General features: G+C 49.2%; 1 protein-coding gene across 11 annotated transcripts in view; it reads left to right on the forward strand.

Moving 5' to 3' along the window:
* Positions 1-17,979, forward strand: part of MED12 (mediator complex subunit 12) — an 81,244-nt gene that overhangs the window by 46,833 nt on the left and 16,432 nt on the right. For 10 of the 11 annotated variants that reach the window (XM_043522771.1, XM_037908321.2, XM_037908319.2 and 7 more), the window contains 12 exons: positions 12,018-12,197; positions 12,433-12,504; positions 12,831-12,994; positions 13,103-13,264; positions 13,352-13,463; positions 13,686-13,775; positions 14,226-14,335; positions 15,082-15,217; positions 15,458-15,619; positions 16,244-16,621; positions 16,978-17,128; positions 17,401-17,606. In XM_043522771.1, coding sequence (XP_043378706.1) covers positions 12,018-12,197; positions 12,433-12,504; positions 12,831-12,994; positions 13,103-13,264; positions 13,352-13,463; positions 13,686-13,775; positions 14,226-14,335; positions 15,082-15,217; positions 15,458-15,619; positions 16,244-16,621; positions 16,978-17,128; positions 17,401-17,606 — 1,923 coding nt within the window. Of the gene's footprint in view, positions 1-12,017; positions 12,198-12,432; positions 12,505-12,830; positions 12,995-13,102; positions 13,265-13,351; positions 13,464-13,685; positions 13,776-14,225; positions 14,336-15,081; positions 15,218-15,457; positions 15,620-16,243; positions 16,622-16,977; positions 17,129-17,400; positions 17,689-17,726; positions 17,889-17,979 lie in introns of those variants that run through there. The other variant, XM_043522773.1, reaches the window with a different exon arrangement.

Raw genomic sequence — 17,979 nt, forward strand, 5'->3', positions numbered from 1 at the left:
AGCTCTCTCTCTCTCTCTCTCTCTCTCGATAAAAGCGGCAAAGAATCCTGTGGCACCTTATAAACTAGCAGACGTATTGGAGCATAAGCTTTCGTGAGTGAATACCCGCTTCGTCAGATGCATGTAGTGGAAATTTCCATGCATCCAACAAAGTGGGTATTCACCCACAAAAGCTTATGCTCCAATACCTCTGTTAGTCTATAAGGTGCCACAGGACTCTTTGATCCAGACTAATATGACTACCCCTCTGATATCTCTATAGATAGATAGATATCTATATCTATATAGATATATAAAAGGGCACAATTAGAAATCCTATGGCCAGCAGTGTTAAGGATAATAAGGAGTTATTTGAGTGATTGTTCACACAGATTCCACGTTTGGTGTCCATGTGCCCCAGGCATGTGAGGTTGGACTCTTTATGAATAGCTGCATCTATTGTGGCCATGTCCATGCTCTGTATATCCTTGTGACCACTATAGTTAAGCGTATAGGGGGTAGGATGGTCTCAGCTGCCCCTCAGTTCCTTATTACTGCCCATGACTGCAAGATGGAAGACCTGCAGTGTTTGCATCCCCCGAGTGACATAGCTTTCATTTAATTTTCCTGTTGTAGTGTTAGATCTAGTTAGTCTTTAGGTTAAATTGCCCACTGGCTTAAAAAAAGAAAAGAAAAGAAAAATCATAACTTTTAAGGGGAGACTTGTGACTAGTGTGGCTTCACCCCTCCTTGTCCCTCCCCCCATGCACAGGAGGGGTATGCCTCCATCATGGCAGACCCAAGTCACCAGGCTTCAAGAAGTGCCCATTGTGTGACTCTGCCATACCCATAAATGATGGGCATTCCTGATGACTTATCTGCCCAGGAGGGACACGTAACACAGCACTGCTCCTTATGGTGCTTGTTCTCCAAGAGGATTGTCAAGAACAGAGAGGTGAGGCTAAATTCGTTTCCACTGGTGATTTCAAGCAGCCTGAGACTTATTTCTGCTTTGGAGAAGTCCAGAACAGGTCAGTCTCATCCTGCCTTGACACTGGCCAGCTGTGGCTCCACTTCCAGCTCTCTCACTGCTTCCTGCCATAGACCGCACTTCTCTCTAGCTCTGCTCCCTCAGAGAGAGGGAGCAAGGAGCACTGTTCCAGTAGAGAAGTCATGCACAGATTGCCCTCACCAACCCCAAGCAAGAGACTTCTCAGACGTCATCTATTAAGATCCACAACTCAGTGTCCCTCCCAATGCCCTGGAACTGAAGAGCAAATCTGCACTGATGACTCCTTTAACCCACACAGACTGTGTTCCCCCTGGTATTATGCTGACACTATGTGCTCCGGCACCATCCTCAGCGCCAAAATCCTACATGCCTGCTTCGGCCTTCTTGGCACAGACGAGCATCCTGACACTGAAGCCTTGCATCATACTGGCCAGCCTGTCCATAGGTCCAGTACCGGAGTCTCCTCTACTGCAATGCTTAAGAGATGTCATCTCCAAGCAGTCAGTCTCTATGCCTCCACCTGATCTGATAAGCTCCTTTTCATCCTATTCTCACTCTCCACTGTGGGTGGCTCAATAGCAGTCCAGTGAAAAATCCAGAGAGGATTTCACTAGAGCACTGACAAAGAGGGCAGGGTTTTTCAAGGAACCTCCATCTTGGTATTCACCCATGTGCCCTCTACCCCAGTACGCCTACCAGCCCTAGACATACTGGTCTTCTTGGGGCATGACTCCTTATTCCAGGAAGCTTTCCTCTACCGTGACTCCACCAAGATCTCCCTCACTGAGTAGACAAATTCAGCTCTCTCCAGCCCCACAACTTTCTTATCTTTAGTTGCTAGGAGATGAAGAATTGGATATTGGGGATGACCAGAGTGTCTCAGATCTAGAGCTCCCTGATCCTCAAGGAATTTCCTCCTGTTCTTCTGAATGAGAAGGTCAATCATCTCCTTCAGCTTGTCAGGATGAATTCAAAGTATTCCAGGATATCTTTAATAGGATCACGAGACTCTTGATATATCACCAGAAAACACCCAGGAAAAGCAGCACAAATGACTGGTTTATACTTTGCATGGCGACACCAGACAGAATTGTGATGTGGATTAATGAACATCCAAAGATTTTTCTCAGCACCCGACCCCAGGCTTCTTACTGGTACAGACAGCTCAGGAAAGGCCCAAAAAGTAGGGAGCCCCTAGAAAACACCATTCTGAGGGAGGATCCCAAAAACCCAGATCTATTTGACTATAAGGTCTACTCTTCCGCAAGCCTCCAAATGAGGGTGCCCAATTATCAAGCTTTGCCATCAGTGTGATTTTTCTCCTCTGGGATAGACTCTCTAGCCTACTTAATAAACTGTCAAGGGAACCTCAGGGTGAGTTAAAGGCGAACTCACAGCGAGAACCTTGTTATAAGTTCCTCATTATGCCTCTAATATGGCAGTGAGGACTGTTGCATTTGCCATGATGCATTCTTCCTGGCTTCAGGCATCTAGGATCATAGAATAGAATCATAGAATATCAGGGTTGGAAGGGACCTCAGGAAGTCATCTAGTCCAACCCCCTGCCCAAAGCAGGACCGATCCCCAACTAAATCATCCCAGCCAGGGCTTTGTCAAGCCTGACCTTAAAAACCTTAAAGGAAGGAGAGTCCACCACCTCTCTAGGTAACACATTCCAGTGCTTCACCACCCTCCTAGTGAAAAAGTTTTTCCTAATATCCAACCTAAACCTCTCGCACTGCAACTTGAGACCATTACTCCTTGTTCTGTCATCTGCTACCACTGAGAACAGTCTAGATCCAGCTTCTTTGGAACCCCCTTTCAGGTAGTTGAAAGCAGCTATCAAATCCCCCCTCATTCTTCTCTTCTGCAGACTAAACAATCCCAATTCTCTCAGCCTCTCCTCATAACTCATGTGTTCCAGTCCCCTAATCATTTTTGTTGCCCTCTGCTGGACGCCTTCCAGTTTTTCCACATCCTTCTTGTAGCGTGGGGCCCAAAACTGGACGCAGTACTCCAGATGAGGCCTCACCAATGTCGAATAGAGGGGAACGATCACGTCCCTCAGTCTGCTGGCAATGCCCCTACTTATACAGCCCAAAATGCCATTGGCCTTCTTGGCAACAAGGGCACACTGTTGACTCATATCCAGCTTCTCGTCCACTGTAACCCTTAGGTCCTTTTCCGCAGAACTGCTGCCGAGCCATTCGGTCCCTAGTCTGTAGCAGTGCATTGGATTCTTCCATCCTAAGTGCAGGACTCTGCAGTTGTCCTTGTTGAACCTCATCAGATTTCTTTTGGCCCAATCCTCTAATTTGTCTAGGTCCCCCTGTATCCTATCCCTACCCTCCAACGTATCTACCACTCCTCGCAGTTTAGTGTCATCTGCAAACTTGCTGAGGGTGCAATCCACACCATCCTCCAGATCATTAATGAAGATATTGAACAAAACCGGCCCCAGGACTGACCCTTGGGGCACTCCACTTGATACCAACTGCCAACTAGACATGGAGCCATTGATCGCAACACATTGAGCCTGACAGTCTAGCCAGCTTTCTCTCCACCTTATAGTGCATTCATCCAGCCCATACTTCTTTAACTTGCTGCAAGAATACTGTGGGAGACCGTATCGAAAGCTTTGCTAAAGTCAAGGAATAACACGTCCACTGCTTTCCCCTCATCCACAGAGCCAGTTATCTCGTCATAGAAGGCAATTAGATTAGTCAGGCATGACTTGCCCTTGGTGAATCCATGCTGACTGTTCCCGATCACTTTCCTCTCCTCTAAGTGCTTCAGAATTGATTCCTTGAGGACCTGCTCCATGATTTTTCCAGGGATTGAGGTGAGGCTGACTGGTCTGTCGTTCCCCGGATCCTCCTCCTTCCCTTTTTTAAAGATGGGCACTACATTAGCCTTTTTCCAGTCCTCTAGGACCTCCCCTGATCGCCATGAGTTTTCAAAGATAATGGACAATGGCTCTGCAATCCTGTCTGCCAACTCCTTTAGCACTCTCGGATGCAGCGCATCCGGCCCCATGGACCTGTGCTCGTCCAGCTTTTCTACATAGTCCCGAACCACGTCTTTCTCCACAGAGGGCTGGTCGCCTCCTCCCCATCCTGTGCTGCCCAGTGCAATAGTCTGGGAGCTGACCTTATTCGTGAAGACCTCCTGTGGAAGGTCCAGAAAGCTAGAGAGGACCTCCCCTTTGAAGGGACCAGTTTTATTTAGCAGGAGCACAAATGAGGCTCTCCACAACATCAGAGACAGGAGAGTGATTATTTGATCCCTGAGACTCTGCTTTCCTATTGCAGAGGAAACTGCAACGGAGGCAGGAACCTAACTACAAGCGCAAACGTCAGCCCCAATGCTAATTGCAACAATCTCCTTCTGAGCCTCTGAGGAAGAGGTAGAAGTTCTGCATGGTTCAACCTTCCTTCTCCTCCTCTTCTGCTCTGCAACCTGGACCTTCTACTAAGATGTAGTTTTGATGTAAGTGTTGAGAGCCTGGTTGGACCACCTTTGGAGCATTTTTCTTTTGCCCTCTATTAGAAACTTGCCTTTTCTCTAGAAGTTTGGATGACGATAACCTTGGATTGGTGGGTCCTCAAGAGAATAGCTAACAGGTATTCCATCCAGTTTTAGAGTGTTCCAACTCCCTCCTCCTGGCCTTTCCAGGGACCCATCTCACAAAACTGTTGAAACAGAAAGTGGACTCCAGTGCAGCTCAGAGCAGTGGAAGAGGTACTTCATGTGAAGGGACTTGTATTCCCATATATTACTCAGTTCGATATCAAAGAGGCTGGAGACCCATCCTAAACCTTTGACCTTTCAGTGTGTTTGTGTCATTTCAAATTCCATATGGTCACCCTAGTTTCCATAGTATGTTCCCCTGGATCACCTGGACTGGTTCAGTATACATACTTGCATGGTTTCATCCACACAACTCCCAGAAAGTATCTGAGATTCTTGGTAGGAACATTCCTCTGCCAAGACAGAGTCCTGTCAGTTGGCCTCTGAGTGGCCCTATGGGTCTTTGCCAAAGTCCTGGCTTTAGTGGCTGCATACTTTTGCAGACTGGGACTACAAGTTTATCTCAATCTGGATGACTCACTGATTCGGGGAAGATTCCCACAGCAAGTAACTGACCCAATTAATACAATCCATCTCTTTGCCTCCATGGACCTCAAGGTCAACAAGGACAAGTTCACTCTGACATAGGCAAAAGAGTTCATCGTAGCATTAGATTCCAGACTGGCAAGAGCATACTTACCGCAGTGATTTCAAATGACGGTAGATCTCTTCAGTCAGCTTTGCACTCCAGAAGATCAGTGAGGTGTATGGGGCACATGCCTATGGCAGTGTGCACCTGTGTCAAGCAGCATGCCTGACTGGACTTCACCTTCGGCCACTACAAGGCTGGTTGAGATCAATCTATCTGAGTAACAGACACAGCATGGACCAGCTGGTCATGGTCATGTCAGAAGTCCTATCCTCGGTAAGCTGGCAGACAGATCTGCTTCAAGTCTACAGTGGAGTTCCATTCTCTGTGTCTCTCCCTTCCAAGACCCTGGTAATGGACTCCTACCCTCTTGGTTGGGGAGCTTATCTTGACCATCTCAAGATGCAGAGGCTGTGGTTCCCTCGGGATGTCTGATTGCACACAGATATCTTGTAAGTTAGAGCCATACCATGAGCATGCCAGGCCTTCCTACCTCTCCTTTGGTGCCTCACTGACCAAATGCTCACAGCCAGCACCACTGGAGTGTACTTTATCAACAGACGGGGGAAGCAAGATCCTCTCCACTCTGTGAAGACACAACATACCTTTGGGAATGAGGCATACCTCGCCGCATTGTGCCAGTAGCTCCACACCTGCCTGGTATCCAGAACACCCTGACAGTCCATTTCAGCAGCCACTTTTCAGAGAACCACAAATAGTACCTCAGCAGTTCCATCCTCCACGACATCTTTGTCAGATGGGGGTTCCTGATGTGTTCACAACATGCCAGAAAAGCAAGCAGGAAGTATTTTGCTCCAGAAGGAGCATGAGCCCAGGCTTGCTGACAGACACCTTTCTTCTCACGTGGATGCCAGGTAGGTCTGTTTGTTTTTCCACCAATTCCCTGATTTCTGAGAAAACTGAAACAGGACTCAGGTCACAACAGCCTGATAGTTCCAGCATGACCTAGACAGTTTCAGTTCTCTGAACTGATGAATATTTTGGGCAGCCCACCAGCTTCCTTACCGCTTCTTTCCAATGTAGTGTCTCAGAACCACAGCCTCATATTGCACCAGCCTGGCTTCACCTGCCTGCTTGGATGCTGGCTGGATGACTCCCTTGGACAGGCACTGCCCATCTGGAGTACAGAACATTTTGTTACAAAGCAGAAAGCCTTCTATCAGGCTAACGTACAGAGCTATATGGAGAAGGTTTTCTGTCTGGGCAACCCAGCAGCAGCTTTCACCATTAAATACTTCAATTTGACCCATCTTGGGCTAGCTATCTTCCCTGAAGCAATCTGGGTTTTCTGTTTGTTCCATTATAGTGCACAGACAGCGATTTCTGCAAACCTCCTGCCAGTCCAGAGTTACGGGGTGTTTGCTCTCCCCACAGTATTGAAATTTCTCGTGTGTCCCCACCCCCACCCCCACCCCCAACCCCCCAGTTAAGGAACCTCAGTTTGGTTCTAACTGTCTTAATGGGACCCCCTTTAGATCCCAGGGCAATTCGCCCCCTCTATTACTTGTAGACAAAGATGGCCTTTTTGGTGTCCGTTAGCTCAGCCAGATGAGTCAATGAAATATCGGCCTTCATGGTGGGCCCTCTATGTATCTTAAAGATCCTTAGGCTTCTCCCAAGTTTCAGACTTTCACCTCAACTAGTCAGGTCATCTCTTGTTTTCTTCCCAAAACTTTCTCCAGCTCAGACAAAATAGAGGTGTACACCTTATATGTGGTGAGAGCCTTATCCTTCTATTGAGTTAGGGCAAAGCATTCACAGCCTCCCCCAGTCTGTTTGTGGCTTTCCCAAAAAGGGTTTCCATTCAGATTATCCAGCTGGGTTTTGGACTGTGTTAAGGCTTTGGTTTTAGATAGCTGACAAGATCCTCAGGGTCATGTTAGAGCCTATTTCACGAGGGCTGACACTGCCTCCACAGTGTCTCTAGGTAACGTCTCATTATTTGAAATAGTTAGAGCAGCTTCCTGGAGCTTCACACTTTCACCTTCCATTTTGTCGTGGTTCAGGCTTCCAGATGAGATGCCAGCTTTGTTAGGGCTGGCTTGCCATACCTTTTAAGTAGGACTCCTCTTCCCACCTTCAGGTTAAAGATCTTCTTAATCACCAAGAGTGGAATCTGTGTGTACACTCACTCGAAGAACAGTTACTTATCCTACAGTAAGGGTGGTTCTTTGAGATCTGTTGTCCACACAGGCTCCATGATCTGGCCTCCACTGTCACTAATGGGAGACCTGTTCTCTTGGAATTCTTATTGGCGAAGAAATGGGGTGGCAGTTGAGGCTGACCCATCCTTTAAGACCCCAATGTCTGTGGTTGCAAGGATACACAAAGCAGGGATGCTGCTGTAGTGGATGCTGTCAGGAACTCAGCTGCCTCAGGCTTGGTTGCCTAGCAACCCCATAAGCTTGGCTTAGCCTAATAAACCCTCACTAAGTGAATGTGCTCCCTGATTGGTCAGAAGAGTCAACAGATCACCATGTAAACTCTGTAGCAACAGGAGCTCAGTGGCCACTCAATGCGTTCCCTGCCCACAGCTGCGCCAGACCTACTTCCTGACCAGCCCTTCCCTGCTCCACTCCAGCCCTAGTCCCTGCCTACCTCTGAACTCCTGATTCCTATCTCCTGGCTCTGATCACTGGCTTGTCTCCTGACCATGACTCTAGCTCTGCCCTTTGGTCCTGTTCTGGCTTCTGGCTCAGTCTGTTGGCTAGCCTCCTGATTCCGCTCTGACCACTAGTTCGCACCACCTACACTTCGGAGTGTGACAGACATTGCTGTTCAAAAAGAATCGGATCTTGTGTGGCTGGGTCACATGGGCACCATGAGTGGAATCTGCATGGACAACACATGTCAAAAACCACAGTTATTGAAGGGTAAGTAACTGTTCTGTTTTCAAGTATATCAGGAACAGAAGGAATCCGGATGATAATATTGGCCCATTACTAGATGGAAATGGTAGAATTATCAATAATAATGCAAAAGAGCCAGAAGTGTTCAATAAATATTTCTGTTCCGTATTTGGAAAAAATCCAGATGATGATGATGGTGTCATATCATAGTGCTGAAGGTGAAATACTTTCAATTCCGACAGTAACTAAGGAGGATGTTAAATAGCAGTTACTAAGGTTAGATGTTTTTATATCAGCAGGTCCAGAGAACTTTAATCCAAGAATTTAAAAAGAGCTGGCTGAGGAGCTCTCTGGACCATTAATGTTGGATTTTCAGTAAATCATGGAACACTGGGGAAGTTCCAAAGGATTGGAAGAAAGCTAATGTTGTGGCAGTATTTAAAAAGGATAAATGTGACAACCCAGGTAATTATAGGTCTGTGAGCCTGATATCAGTCCTGGGCAGAATAACTGAATGATTGATACAGGACTTGATTAGTAAAGAATTAAAACAGGGGAATAAAACTAATGCCAAACAACTTGGGTTTATAGAAAATAGGTTCTGTCAGACTAACTTGATATCTGTTTTTATGAGACAAGTTTGATTGATAAAGATAATAGTGTTGCTGTAATATACTTAGACTTCTGTAAGGCAATTGACGTGGTATCACATATCATTTTGATTAAGAAACTAGACTGATACAAAACCAACATGACATATGTTAAATGTATTAAAAACTGGCTAACTGACTGTTCTAAAAATGTAATTGTAAATAGGGAATCATCATCAAGTAAGATTGTTTCTAGTGGGACCTGTAGGAATAATTTTTTGGCTCTATGCTACTTAACATTTTTTATCAATGACCTGGAAAAAACCATAAAATCATCACTGATAAAGTTGACAGATGAGACTAAGATTGGGGGAGTGGTAAATAATGAAGAGGATAGGTCACTGGTACAGGGTGACCTGTATCACTTGATAAGCTGGGATCCAGCAAACATCCGTATCAGTATGGCAAATATGAGGTCATATACCTAGGATCAGCGAAGGAGGCCATATGTGGGTGGGCGATTCTGTCATGTGAAGGAGTGATTCTGAAGAAGACTGGTGGTCATAGTGGATAATAGGTTAAATGTGAGTTTGCGTGAACATGAGCTCCCAATGCAATGCAGTGGCCAAAAGGTCTAGTGTGATCCTTGGGTGGGTAAACAGGATAGTGTCAAGTAGTAGAGAGGTTTTATTGCTGTATTTGTGGCCGTTGTGTGACCGGTCCTGGAATATTGTTCCAGTTCCAGAGTCCCCAATTCAAGAAGGATGTTGAAAATGTGGAAAGGATTTAGAGAAGAGCCACAAGAATAATTACAAGATTGGAAGACATGCCTTATTTATTATTTGTTTATTATTACCGTATACTCGTTTATCCCAAACCCTATTATCTGAACCTCCATGTTGTTCAAATCCCTTCCTTGTCCCCCATGTATCTCATGCTGGGGGACAAGGAAAGGATTTGGATAATGCAGAGCTTCAGATCATAGAGCAGAGACCCTTGGCCAGGACTGTGGGGAGGTACCCCTGGCTGTGGGGAAGGCCACTCCACTACTGAATGGCTCCTGCCCTCTCAGTTATCCAAATTCCCAATTATCCAAATAAAATCCATGTCCTCCATGCTGGTTGGATAATTGGATAATTGGAAGTATACTGTATTTATTATTTGTATTAATGTGGTACCTAGGAGCCCTAGTCCTGGCTCAGGACCCCATTGTGCTAGGCCCTGTACAAACACAGAACAAAAAATTAGTCTTTGTCCCGAAGAGCTTACACTTGGTTGCAGGAGGCATTTGCTGCTAGCATGATATAAAACCTAGAACTAATTTAATTTTGCCTAAGAAGAGGGCCCCAATCCAGTTCCAAGTGAGATCAAAGAGAAGGATAAGAGAAAATTTTCAAAAGTTCCTAAGTGACCTAGGAAGTATAAGTATAAGACAAGAGACAGATGGATACAGACAGACCGGGGAGGAAATAATGAGACAGGATTGGTCAGTGTGATAAACAGTGATCTCAGCACACCCGCGGCCTAACTGCTATCAAGTTAGGAGAAGGAGAGTGGGAGGGTTTGGAAGGAAGGAAGGAGGATAATGAGATAGCTTTGCAGATGACCACCTAAGCATGGGAGAAAGCATGAAGGTGCTTGTTTGAAAATGTAACAAGTGGACAGTGGAGTGTGGCATCATGACCTGATTGGAGGTGGGAGTCAACATCCTGATAATGAATGAGAGATGATAGGTAAAGTGGGGGTGGACCTCAAAGATCCTTTAAAGTGAAGTAGCTTGTGTTTGATGTGCTAGAGAAGGGGGAGCCGATGGAGAGAAAGGGGTGACACGGTCAAAGCGAAAGGTTAGGAAAATTATCTTTGCAGCTGCATTTTGAATGGATTTGAGCGAGGCAGGATGGTGTTTGTCAAAGCCAGAGGGAAGGATGTTGCAGTGATCAAGGCATGACATGATGAGAGTTTTAGCTGGATGGTGGAGAGGAAAAGCTGTATTTTAGAGATGTTTTGTAGAATGAATCAGTAAGCTTCAAACACAGCCTGGATATGAGAACCCAGAGAGAAGCCGGAGTCAAAGACCATGTCCAGGTTACAGGCCTGAATGACAGACAGGAGGGTGATGTCCAGAGTGATGGAGAAAAGAGGTAGTGGGGAGGGTTTGGAGGGAAGATTTAAGAGCTCAGTTTTAGCCATATTGAGTTGGAGCTGATGACAGGACATCCACGAGGGGATGTCAGAAACAGGTGGTGATTATAGTTTGGAGAGCAGGAGATAAGTCTTTGAGTCATCAGCACAGAGACTGTAGTTGAATTTGTGTTTCTAGATGAAATTGCCAAGACATAAGGTGCAGAGGGAGAGTAGAGAGGGACCAAGGCGGGAAGGAGTGATTAGAGAACCAGAAGAGGGCAGAGTCATGGAAGCCAGGGAAGAGATCATTAGGGACTTGGGCGAGAGCAGTTTCAGAGAAATGAAAGGGGCAGAAGCCAGATTGGAGAGGGTTTTGGATAGGATTGGAGGAGAGGAACTCCAGACGATGGTAAAGACGCCTGGAGTCTTTCAGTCTATTTTAGGTTATCAAAAGGAAGGTTAAGAGGTGACTTGATCACAGTCTGTAAGTGCCTACCTTAGGAACAACAGTTTAGTAAGAAGGCTCTTCAATCTGATAGGCCATGATCTAACAAGATCCAATAGTGAAAACTGAAGCTAGACAAATTTAGACTGGAAACTAGGTGCAAATTTTTAACAGTGAGAGTAACTGACCACTGGACCAGTTTACCAAGTATCATGGCGGATTCTCCATCACTGACCATTTTAAAATCAAGATTGGAAGTTTTTCTAAGATATGATTTAGGTCAACCCCAGATGTTGGGCTTGAAGGCAGGAGTTAATTCAGGGAAGCCCTGTGGCCCATGTTATGCAGAGGCTCAGGCTGGGTGATCACAATCGTTCTTTCTGGTCTTAAAATGTATGAATTGCTAATGGAACATTTGGAATGTCTAATGGCTTTGGTGAAGCCTTGACATGGCGGTGACCGTCTGGAGTTAAGTCTGGCCAATAGGTCAATAAACAAACAGCTACAGCTGTGCTCCTCTGCTGCTGACCTGCCAGGGCCAGTCTTTCCCCTTCTACAATCACTGCACTGGACAAGTAAAGGGGCAGTGTCAGCATAATTAGTGAGGAGAAGGGACTTTGGGCCCTACTAGTTGCTAGGGAGGTCCATGTGGATTGAATTTACTCCCAGATCCTCCCCTCAAATTTGAGGAGCAGGCTGTGGGTGCTGTCTTGGCATGCTCACCTAAACACAGTGCAGGCCATGCACTGACCCTGCTCATCCTGTGCTCACCTTGCAGGAGTGGGTGGGTGAACGATGTCTGAAGTCCCTCTGTGAAGACAGCAATGATTTGCAGGATCCCGTTCTGAGCAGCACCCAGGCCCAGAGGCTGATGCAGCTGATCTGTTACCCACACCGACTGCTGGACAATGAGGAGGGAGAGAATCCGCAGCGACAGAGGATTAAACGCATCCTACAGGTATTGGGGGGGTGGATCCTGCTTGGCTCCATGGTGGGATAATGGGGGAGAAGAGACCCTGACATATTATTTCCATTAACCTCCATTGCTGGACATAAGCATTCATAACGTTAGTCTCTAAAACACATTCACCTTCTTGAGGCCAGCGGGAAGATTCATCATTGGAGGAGGGGCTGTGTGGGCTGAGGAAGTGGTTGGGGGGGAGGCTAATTTGCAGTGTGTCTGTGTGTTACAGAACTTGGACCAATGGACAATGAGGCAGTCCTCGCTGGAGCTGCAGCTCATGATTAAGCAGACAGCAAATAATGTGAGTTGTGTGCTGAGCTTAGAGAGCTGCCCTGCATGTTGGTGGGGATCTCTCTGTGTTTCCAAGTGGGGGAAGGACCCCTGGCAGGGAGCGTGAATGTGGGGAACATAAATGGGGGAGGATGCTTGGGGAACGGCTCACAGAGAATGGATGAGTTGCCCAAGGCTAGCAGGCATGAGGGAGTTTCACTTGCTAGGATTGCGCCGAGCTGTGCTGAGGCGAACAGGCTCTGTTGCTGTGGTCAGCCAGTGCCCCAAGTGCTCTACAAAGAGGAGTGGTGTTGCAGGGGGGCGCTGCACTCCACTCGCCACTTCCACTCTCTCCAGGAGATGAATTCCTTGTTAGAAAACATTGCCAAGGCCACGATTGAGGTGTTCCAGCAGTCAGCAGAGACCAGCTCCGCTAACTCCACTGGAACTGGAGTCAACAGCATCAGCACCGTGCCTGCGAGCACTGCATCTGCCAGCAACAAAGCCAAACCCATCCTCAGGTAGGTGCTGCCCCAGCTTCTCTCTCCCTGGGACAGTGGGATCCTTTGCAGAGGGACTCTGGACTATGGGTTGGCTCACTCAGCTTTTTTGTCTGCCCTGTGTCGCAGTTCCTTGGAGAGGTCAGGAGTGTGGCTGGTGGCCCCACTTATCGCCAAGCTGCCAACATCGGTGCAGGGCCATGTACTTAAAGCTGCTGGAGAAGAGCTGGAGAAAGGACAGCACCTGGGGTCATCGTCCCGCAAAGAGCGAGATCGCCAGAAACAGAAGAGGTGGGCTCTGGAGAGAGGTCAGGAAGCCCTGGGCAGCCAAACCTAGCATTTGGTATTGTCTAGCTCACTTCCTCTTCTTCTTCCCAGCATGTCCCTCCTGAGCCAGCAGCCCTTCTTGTCACTGGTGCTGACATGTTTAAAAGGACAGGATGAGCAGCGAGAAGGCCTCCTTACCTCACTCTACAGCCAGGTCCAGCAGGTAGGCCCCTTCACAGCCCCCAAAAGAGCTTGGGAACAACAGACCATCCAAATGGACCTACCCTCACAGGGTGGCATCCTCCATGGGGAAGGCATCTGCCTCATTCCCATCTTCTCTGCTTTCCCCCTATCCCAGACTGTGAGGAGTAGGGAGTACTCACTGCTCCCCCTGCAGTGCAGGGTCCAGCATGTGAAGTCCTCACCTCTCTTCTAAATCTCCTAGATTGTTACAAACTGGCGGGAAGATCAGTACCAGGACGACTGCAAAGCCAAACAGTTGATGCATGAGGCCTTGAAACTGCGACTGAATCTGGTGAGCAGCAGGAGAAAAGGGGGATAAACAGGGAGCCCTCCCTTCTAGGGGTGTGCAGGGCATGATGAAGATTTCCCTGGCTCTTCTGGGTATGAAGCCATGCGGGGAACGGGATGGATAGAGAGACCTGGCTGTCTTGTCCGGACAGGAGACACCTCTGTGCCAGAACACACACCTTGAACTCTTTAAGAAATGCTTATTGCAGATTGGTCACAGCATTGCTTCCCTTTTCAACTTGCTGCCAAGCTGGCAGGGAGAGCCACTCCAGGGCCTAAGCTGCTCCAGGGCCTACAGCAGGGCACCCCCTTAGCTGGGATGTCTGGAGCTTGTCCCCCCTCACCTGCCCATAAGAGGTGTCCTGGCTTAGCCTCCACTCTCCCTTTTGGGTTCTGGGGTTCCCTGTGTGGCAGGACAGTGCCTGGGCTCTGACTGACTTTTGTTCCCTGCCAGGTGGGGGGGATGTTTGACACAGTGCAGCGCAGCACGCAGCAGACAACAGAGTGGGCGGTGCTACTCCTGGACATCATCAGCAGTGGGACTGTCGACATGCAGTCAAACAAGTAATTGTCTCCTTCAAGTCTAGGAGCAGGGCCCCTCCCACGGGGAGTCTAGAGTTAGTCCAGCTCCTCTCCTGGTGAGGGCAAGCTGTCCCACCCACATGCTTCTGTCTCATGTGGGAGAGTCAGCCCGCAAGCACATACAGACCTCTCCTGTGAGAAGCTTGTGGGAACCAGGGATGGCTGAAAGAGGCTTAGGAGAAATAGTGGGCAATTAGTTCCCAGTGCGTAGGCGCATATGGCAGCAAAAGGGCCCTCACGCTCCATGGGCACATGCAGAGCAGGGATAGGACGGCCCCCTCTCTACAGCAGGAGCACTGAGCTCACCTGGACATCATCACCGAAAAGATGTAGAAAAGCTGTGAGGAGCTCAGGGAAGAGCTGAGGGACTGAGGTGTGAGGAGAGGCTGAGTGAGTGTGCACACAGGGGCACATCCAGCTGTCTTGAGGGTGTGAATGCCAGGGGGGTTACAAGGAGAATGGGATGTTGAGGGATCTGGGAGGCCGTGGAACAGTTTTCCAGAGGAGGAGATGGGGACTGAAGTCTGGACAGTGTGCTATAAGATGTCCTGTGCTGGTGAGTCCAATCCTGCCCATCCCCTGAGGGCATGCTCCAGGTGAGCTAATGGGGCATTTTCTCTGTGATGGCAGAGGTGCTCATGCAGCCCTGCATTTCTGGGTGGTGCTGAGCTGTGGAACTGCAGGGTCTTCCCCGCTCCTGACCTCAGCCTTTCTCCTCTGCCCCTCAGCGAGCTCTTCACTACAGTGCTGGACATGCTGAGCGTGCTCATCAACGGCACCCTGGCTGCGGACATGTCCAGCATTTCTCAGGGCAGCATGGAGGAGAACAAGCGAGCATACATGAACCTGGTCAAGAAACTCAGGGTGAGGAGGCCCTGGCCAGTATGGAGAGCTGGGGCAATATGGTGTGGTGGGCACAGAGGGCAGGGGCAGCGATATAAGAGGGTATGGAGAAGTGGTTGGTGGGGCATGGGGTGATAGAACAGTGGTGGTTGTGGGGCAGAGCACTGTGGGGGGTGACAGTGATAGTAGGGTAGGTTGCATTGGATGCTGCTATTTGAATGGCTCCCTGACGCCTTTGTCTCCACCTCCTGCCTAGTGCAGAAGGAGCTGGGCGACCGACAATCCGACAGCCTGGAGAAAGTGCGACAGCTACTTCCTCTTCCCAAGCAGACTCGGGACGTCATTACCTGCGAACCTCAGGGGTCCCTCATTGACACCAAAGGCAACAAGATTGCTGGCTTTGACTCTATTTTCAAGAAGGAGGCAAGTAATCCTGTTCCTGGGTCTCTGAGTCATGGCTGCTGGTGCACAGACAGCCTCTGGCTCCTCTTGCCTGGAGCCTGTGCTGGTGTCTGGAAGCATCTGGTTTGTTAACCCTCTTGCCAAGTACTGTGTTTTGTGCAGCTGTCCAAAGAGAGCCAGGGCCCTCGCACTCAGGGTGGTGTAGCCACATCAGAGAAGGGCAGAATTAAGGTGTTTTAACCCGTTAATAGTTGCAGGCAATATCTTCCAAGACATCACGAGTACTGCTGCTGATGATTTAAATGTTGGCTGTGTACCCACGACCCATGCCACAGCAGCTTACAGCCTATGTGCCAGCAGGAGACGGGCGAAGGGTTTGGGGGATGCATTGAGGAGCAATAGGAGACAATGTGGTGAACATTGTTTCAGAAGAGACACGACACTGGTCCCTTGAGGGCCAATAGAAATGAGGGTTTCCTGGTGGGGGTGAGCAGGGACCACCAGTGAGGAGCTGGGCCGCTCTTCAGGAGCCCTGCTCCATGGAGTGGAGTTGGTGGTATGGGCTCAGTGGCTCCCTGTGCCCTTGCCCAGGGGCTGCTAGTGACTTGCAGGGTTGCTCACTGACTTTCTCGTCTTTCTTTCAAGGGTTTGCAAGTTTCCACGAAGCAGAAGATTTCCCCCTGGGATCTGTTTGAGGGCCTGAAGCACTCAGCCCCCCTCTCTTGGGGCTGGTTTGGGACTGTGCGGGTGGATCGTAAGGTGTCCAGGTTCGAGGAGCAGCAGAGGCTCCTGCTGTATCATACACACCTGAAACCCAAGCCCCGCAGCTACTATCTGGAGCCTCTGCCACTGCCTCCCGAAGAGGAGGAGCCCCCCACACCTGTGGCCCTAGAGCCAGAGAAGAAGGTTGTAGAGCCAGCCAAGGCTGATAAAGCCAGCTCCAATCCTGCCACCTCCACTGAGGAGCGCAAGAAGAAACCGAGCAAGAGCAAAAAACGCAACCAGCCTGCCAACAAAAGTGAGGTAACATGGCCTTTCCTGCCAGTCGTGGACCTGACACAGGGCTGTGTCCCACCTGCAACTGCAGATCTGCCCTCTCTGCTCTGCCTGTGAGGAGCAGGTGTTTAGTGCTTTCCTTTCCGAGAGGCGTCCGTGAAACGCTGGACCTCTTCCCAGCATTCCCCATGAGAGGAGTCTCTCTGGGTTTCTTGAGAAAGAGGCAGCGTGTGTGCCCTTGGCATCCTTGCTAGGGAGAGGAGAGGCTGCTCGTAGCTCTAACTAGCACACAGGGTCCTGTCCCTTTTAGCTTTGTGACCCAGTTGTCAGTTCCTGGAGGCTCCAGGTGTGCAGCTCCCTCTCACTCCTCTTTTCTTCTGCAGGATTTTGTGTTGGGCCCTGGCCGAGGAGTCTCCTATGGAGTTGGCATGCCTGCAGACCTCATGCATCATCAGGCTGGGAATTCCATGTCTAGACTGGCATATGGGCAGTCGCCAGTGGGTCTCTATGCCCAGAATCAACCTCTGCCAGCAGGTATGTGTGGGGGAGAGGAGACTCTTACTACCCTGCAGCTAGCAACTTTAAGGGAGTCTCTTTTACATCATGAGCTTCCGTTTCTGTAGCCTGTTACATCTGACAGGTGAGCGAATGTAAGAACCAGACACAGCTGCCTGGGCTTGGCCTGGCTAGAGACGAATAACCAGCAGGGTGTGCCCTTTCGCAGCTTCTCCTGCCCTGGTGTGGTGGGACAGTGGTGGGTTGGATGTGTGTGACTCTGGCCCTTTCTCTTTCTCCTCCTATTGCAGGTGGCCCTCGGCTGGATACCTCCTACAGACCTGTACGCATGCCCCTGGGAAAGCTGGTGCAGAGTCGGCCCTCCTACAGTGGGGTGCTGCCTTCGGGGATGAGTGGCATGATGGGAATTGACCCTTCCTATAAGCCAGCAGTCTACAGACAGCAGCCTCCAGTTTCCCAAGGGCAGCTGCTCCGCCAGCAACTTCAGGCTAAGCTGGTACGGCAGAGCTGTATCCCACCCCTTGCGGCACAGTAGTCCCAGAGCACAGTGGGTCCTGGGTTGTGCTCGCTGGTTTTCATTTTCTTATTCATGCTGGGAAACAAACTCCCCAACGCTCTTCCTAACCCCCCATTTCCATCTGCCTCAGGTAGCTGGTGTTTCTATAGCACCTGTGACCTCGAGGGCCCAGAGCATTTGGCATCATCTGGGTCCTTGGTTCCTTTCCTTCTTTGTGCGCCCACGTCATTGATTGAATCATCCGTGATGGGGAGACTGACATTGAGAATGAGCAAGTGTCACTGTGACTGTGGGGCCAGAAGGGGGCGCCAGGCCCAGCTCTGGGAGGGAAGGGGTTAGTGTCACTGTGACT

Source organism: Chelonia mydas, chromosome 9 (genome assembly GCF_015237465.2).
Source record: "Chelonia mydas isolate rCheMyd1 chromosome 9, rCheMyd1.pri.v2, whole genome shotgun sequence".
Classification (NCBI taxonomy): Eukaryota; Metazoa; Chordata; order Testudines; family Cheloniidae; genus Chelonia; species Chelonia mydas.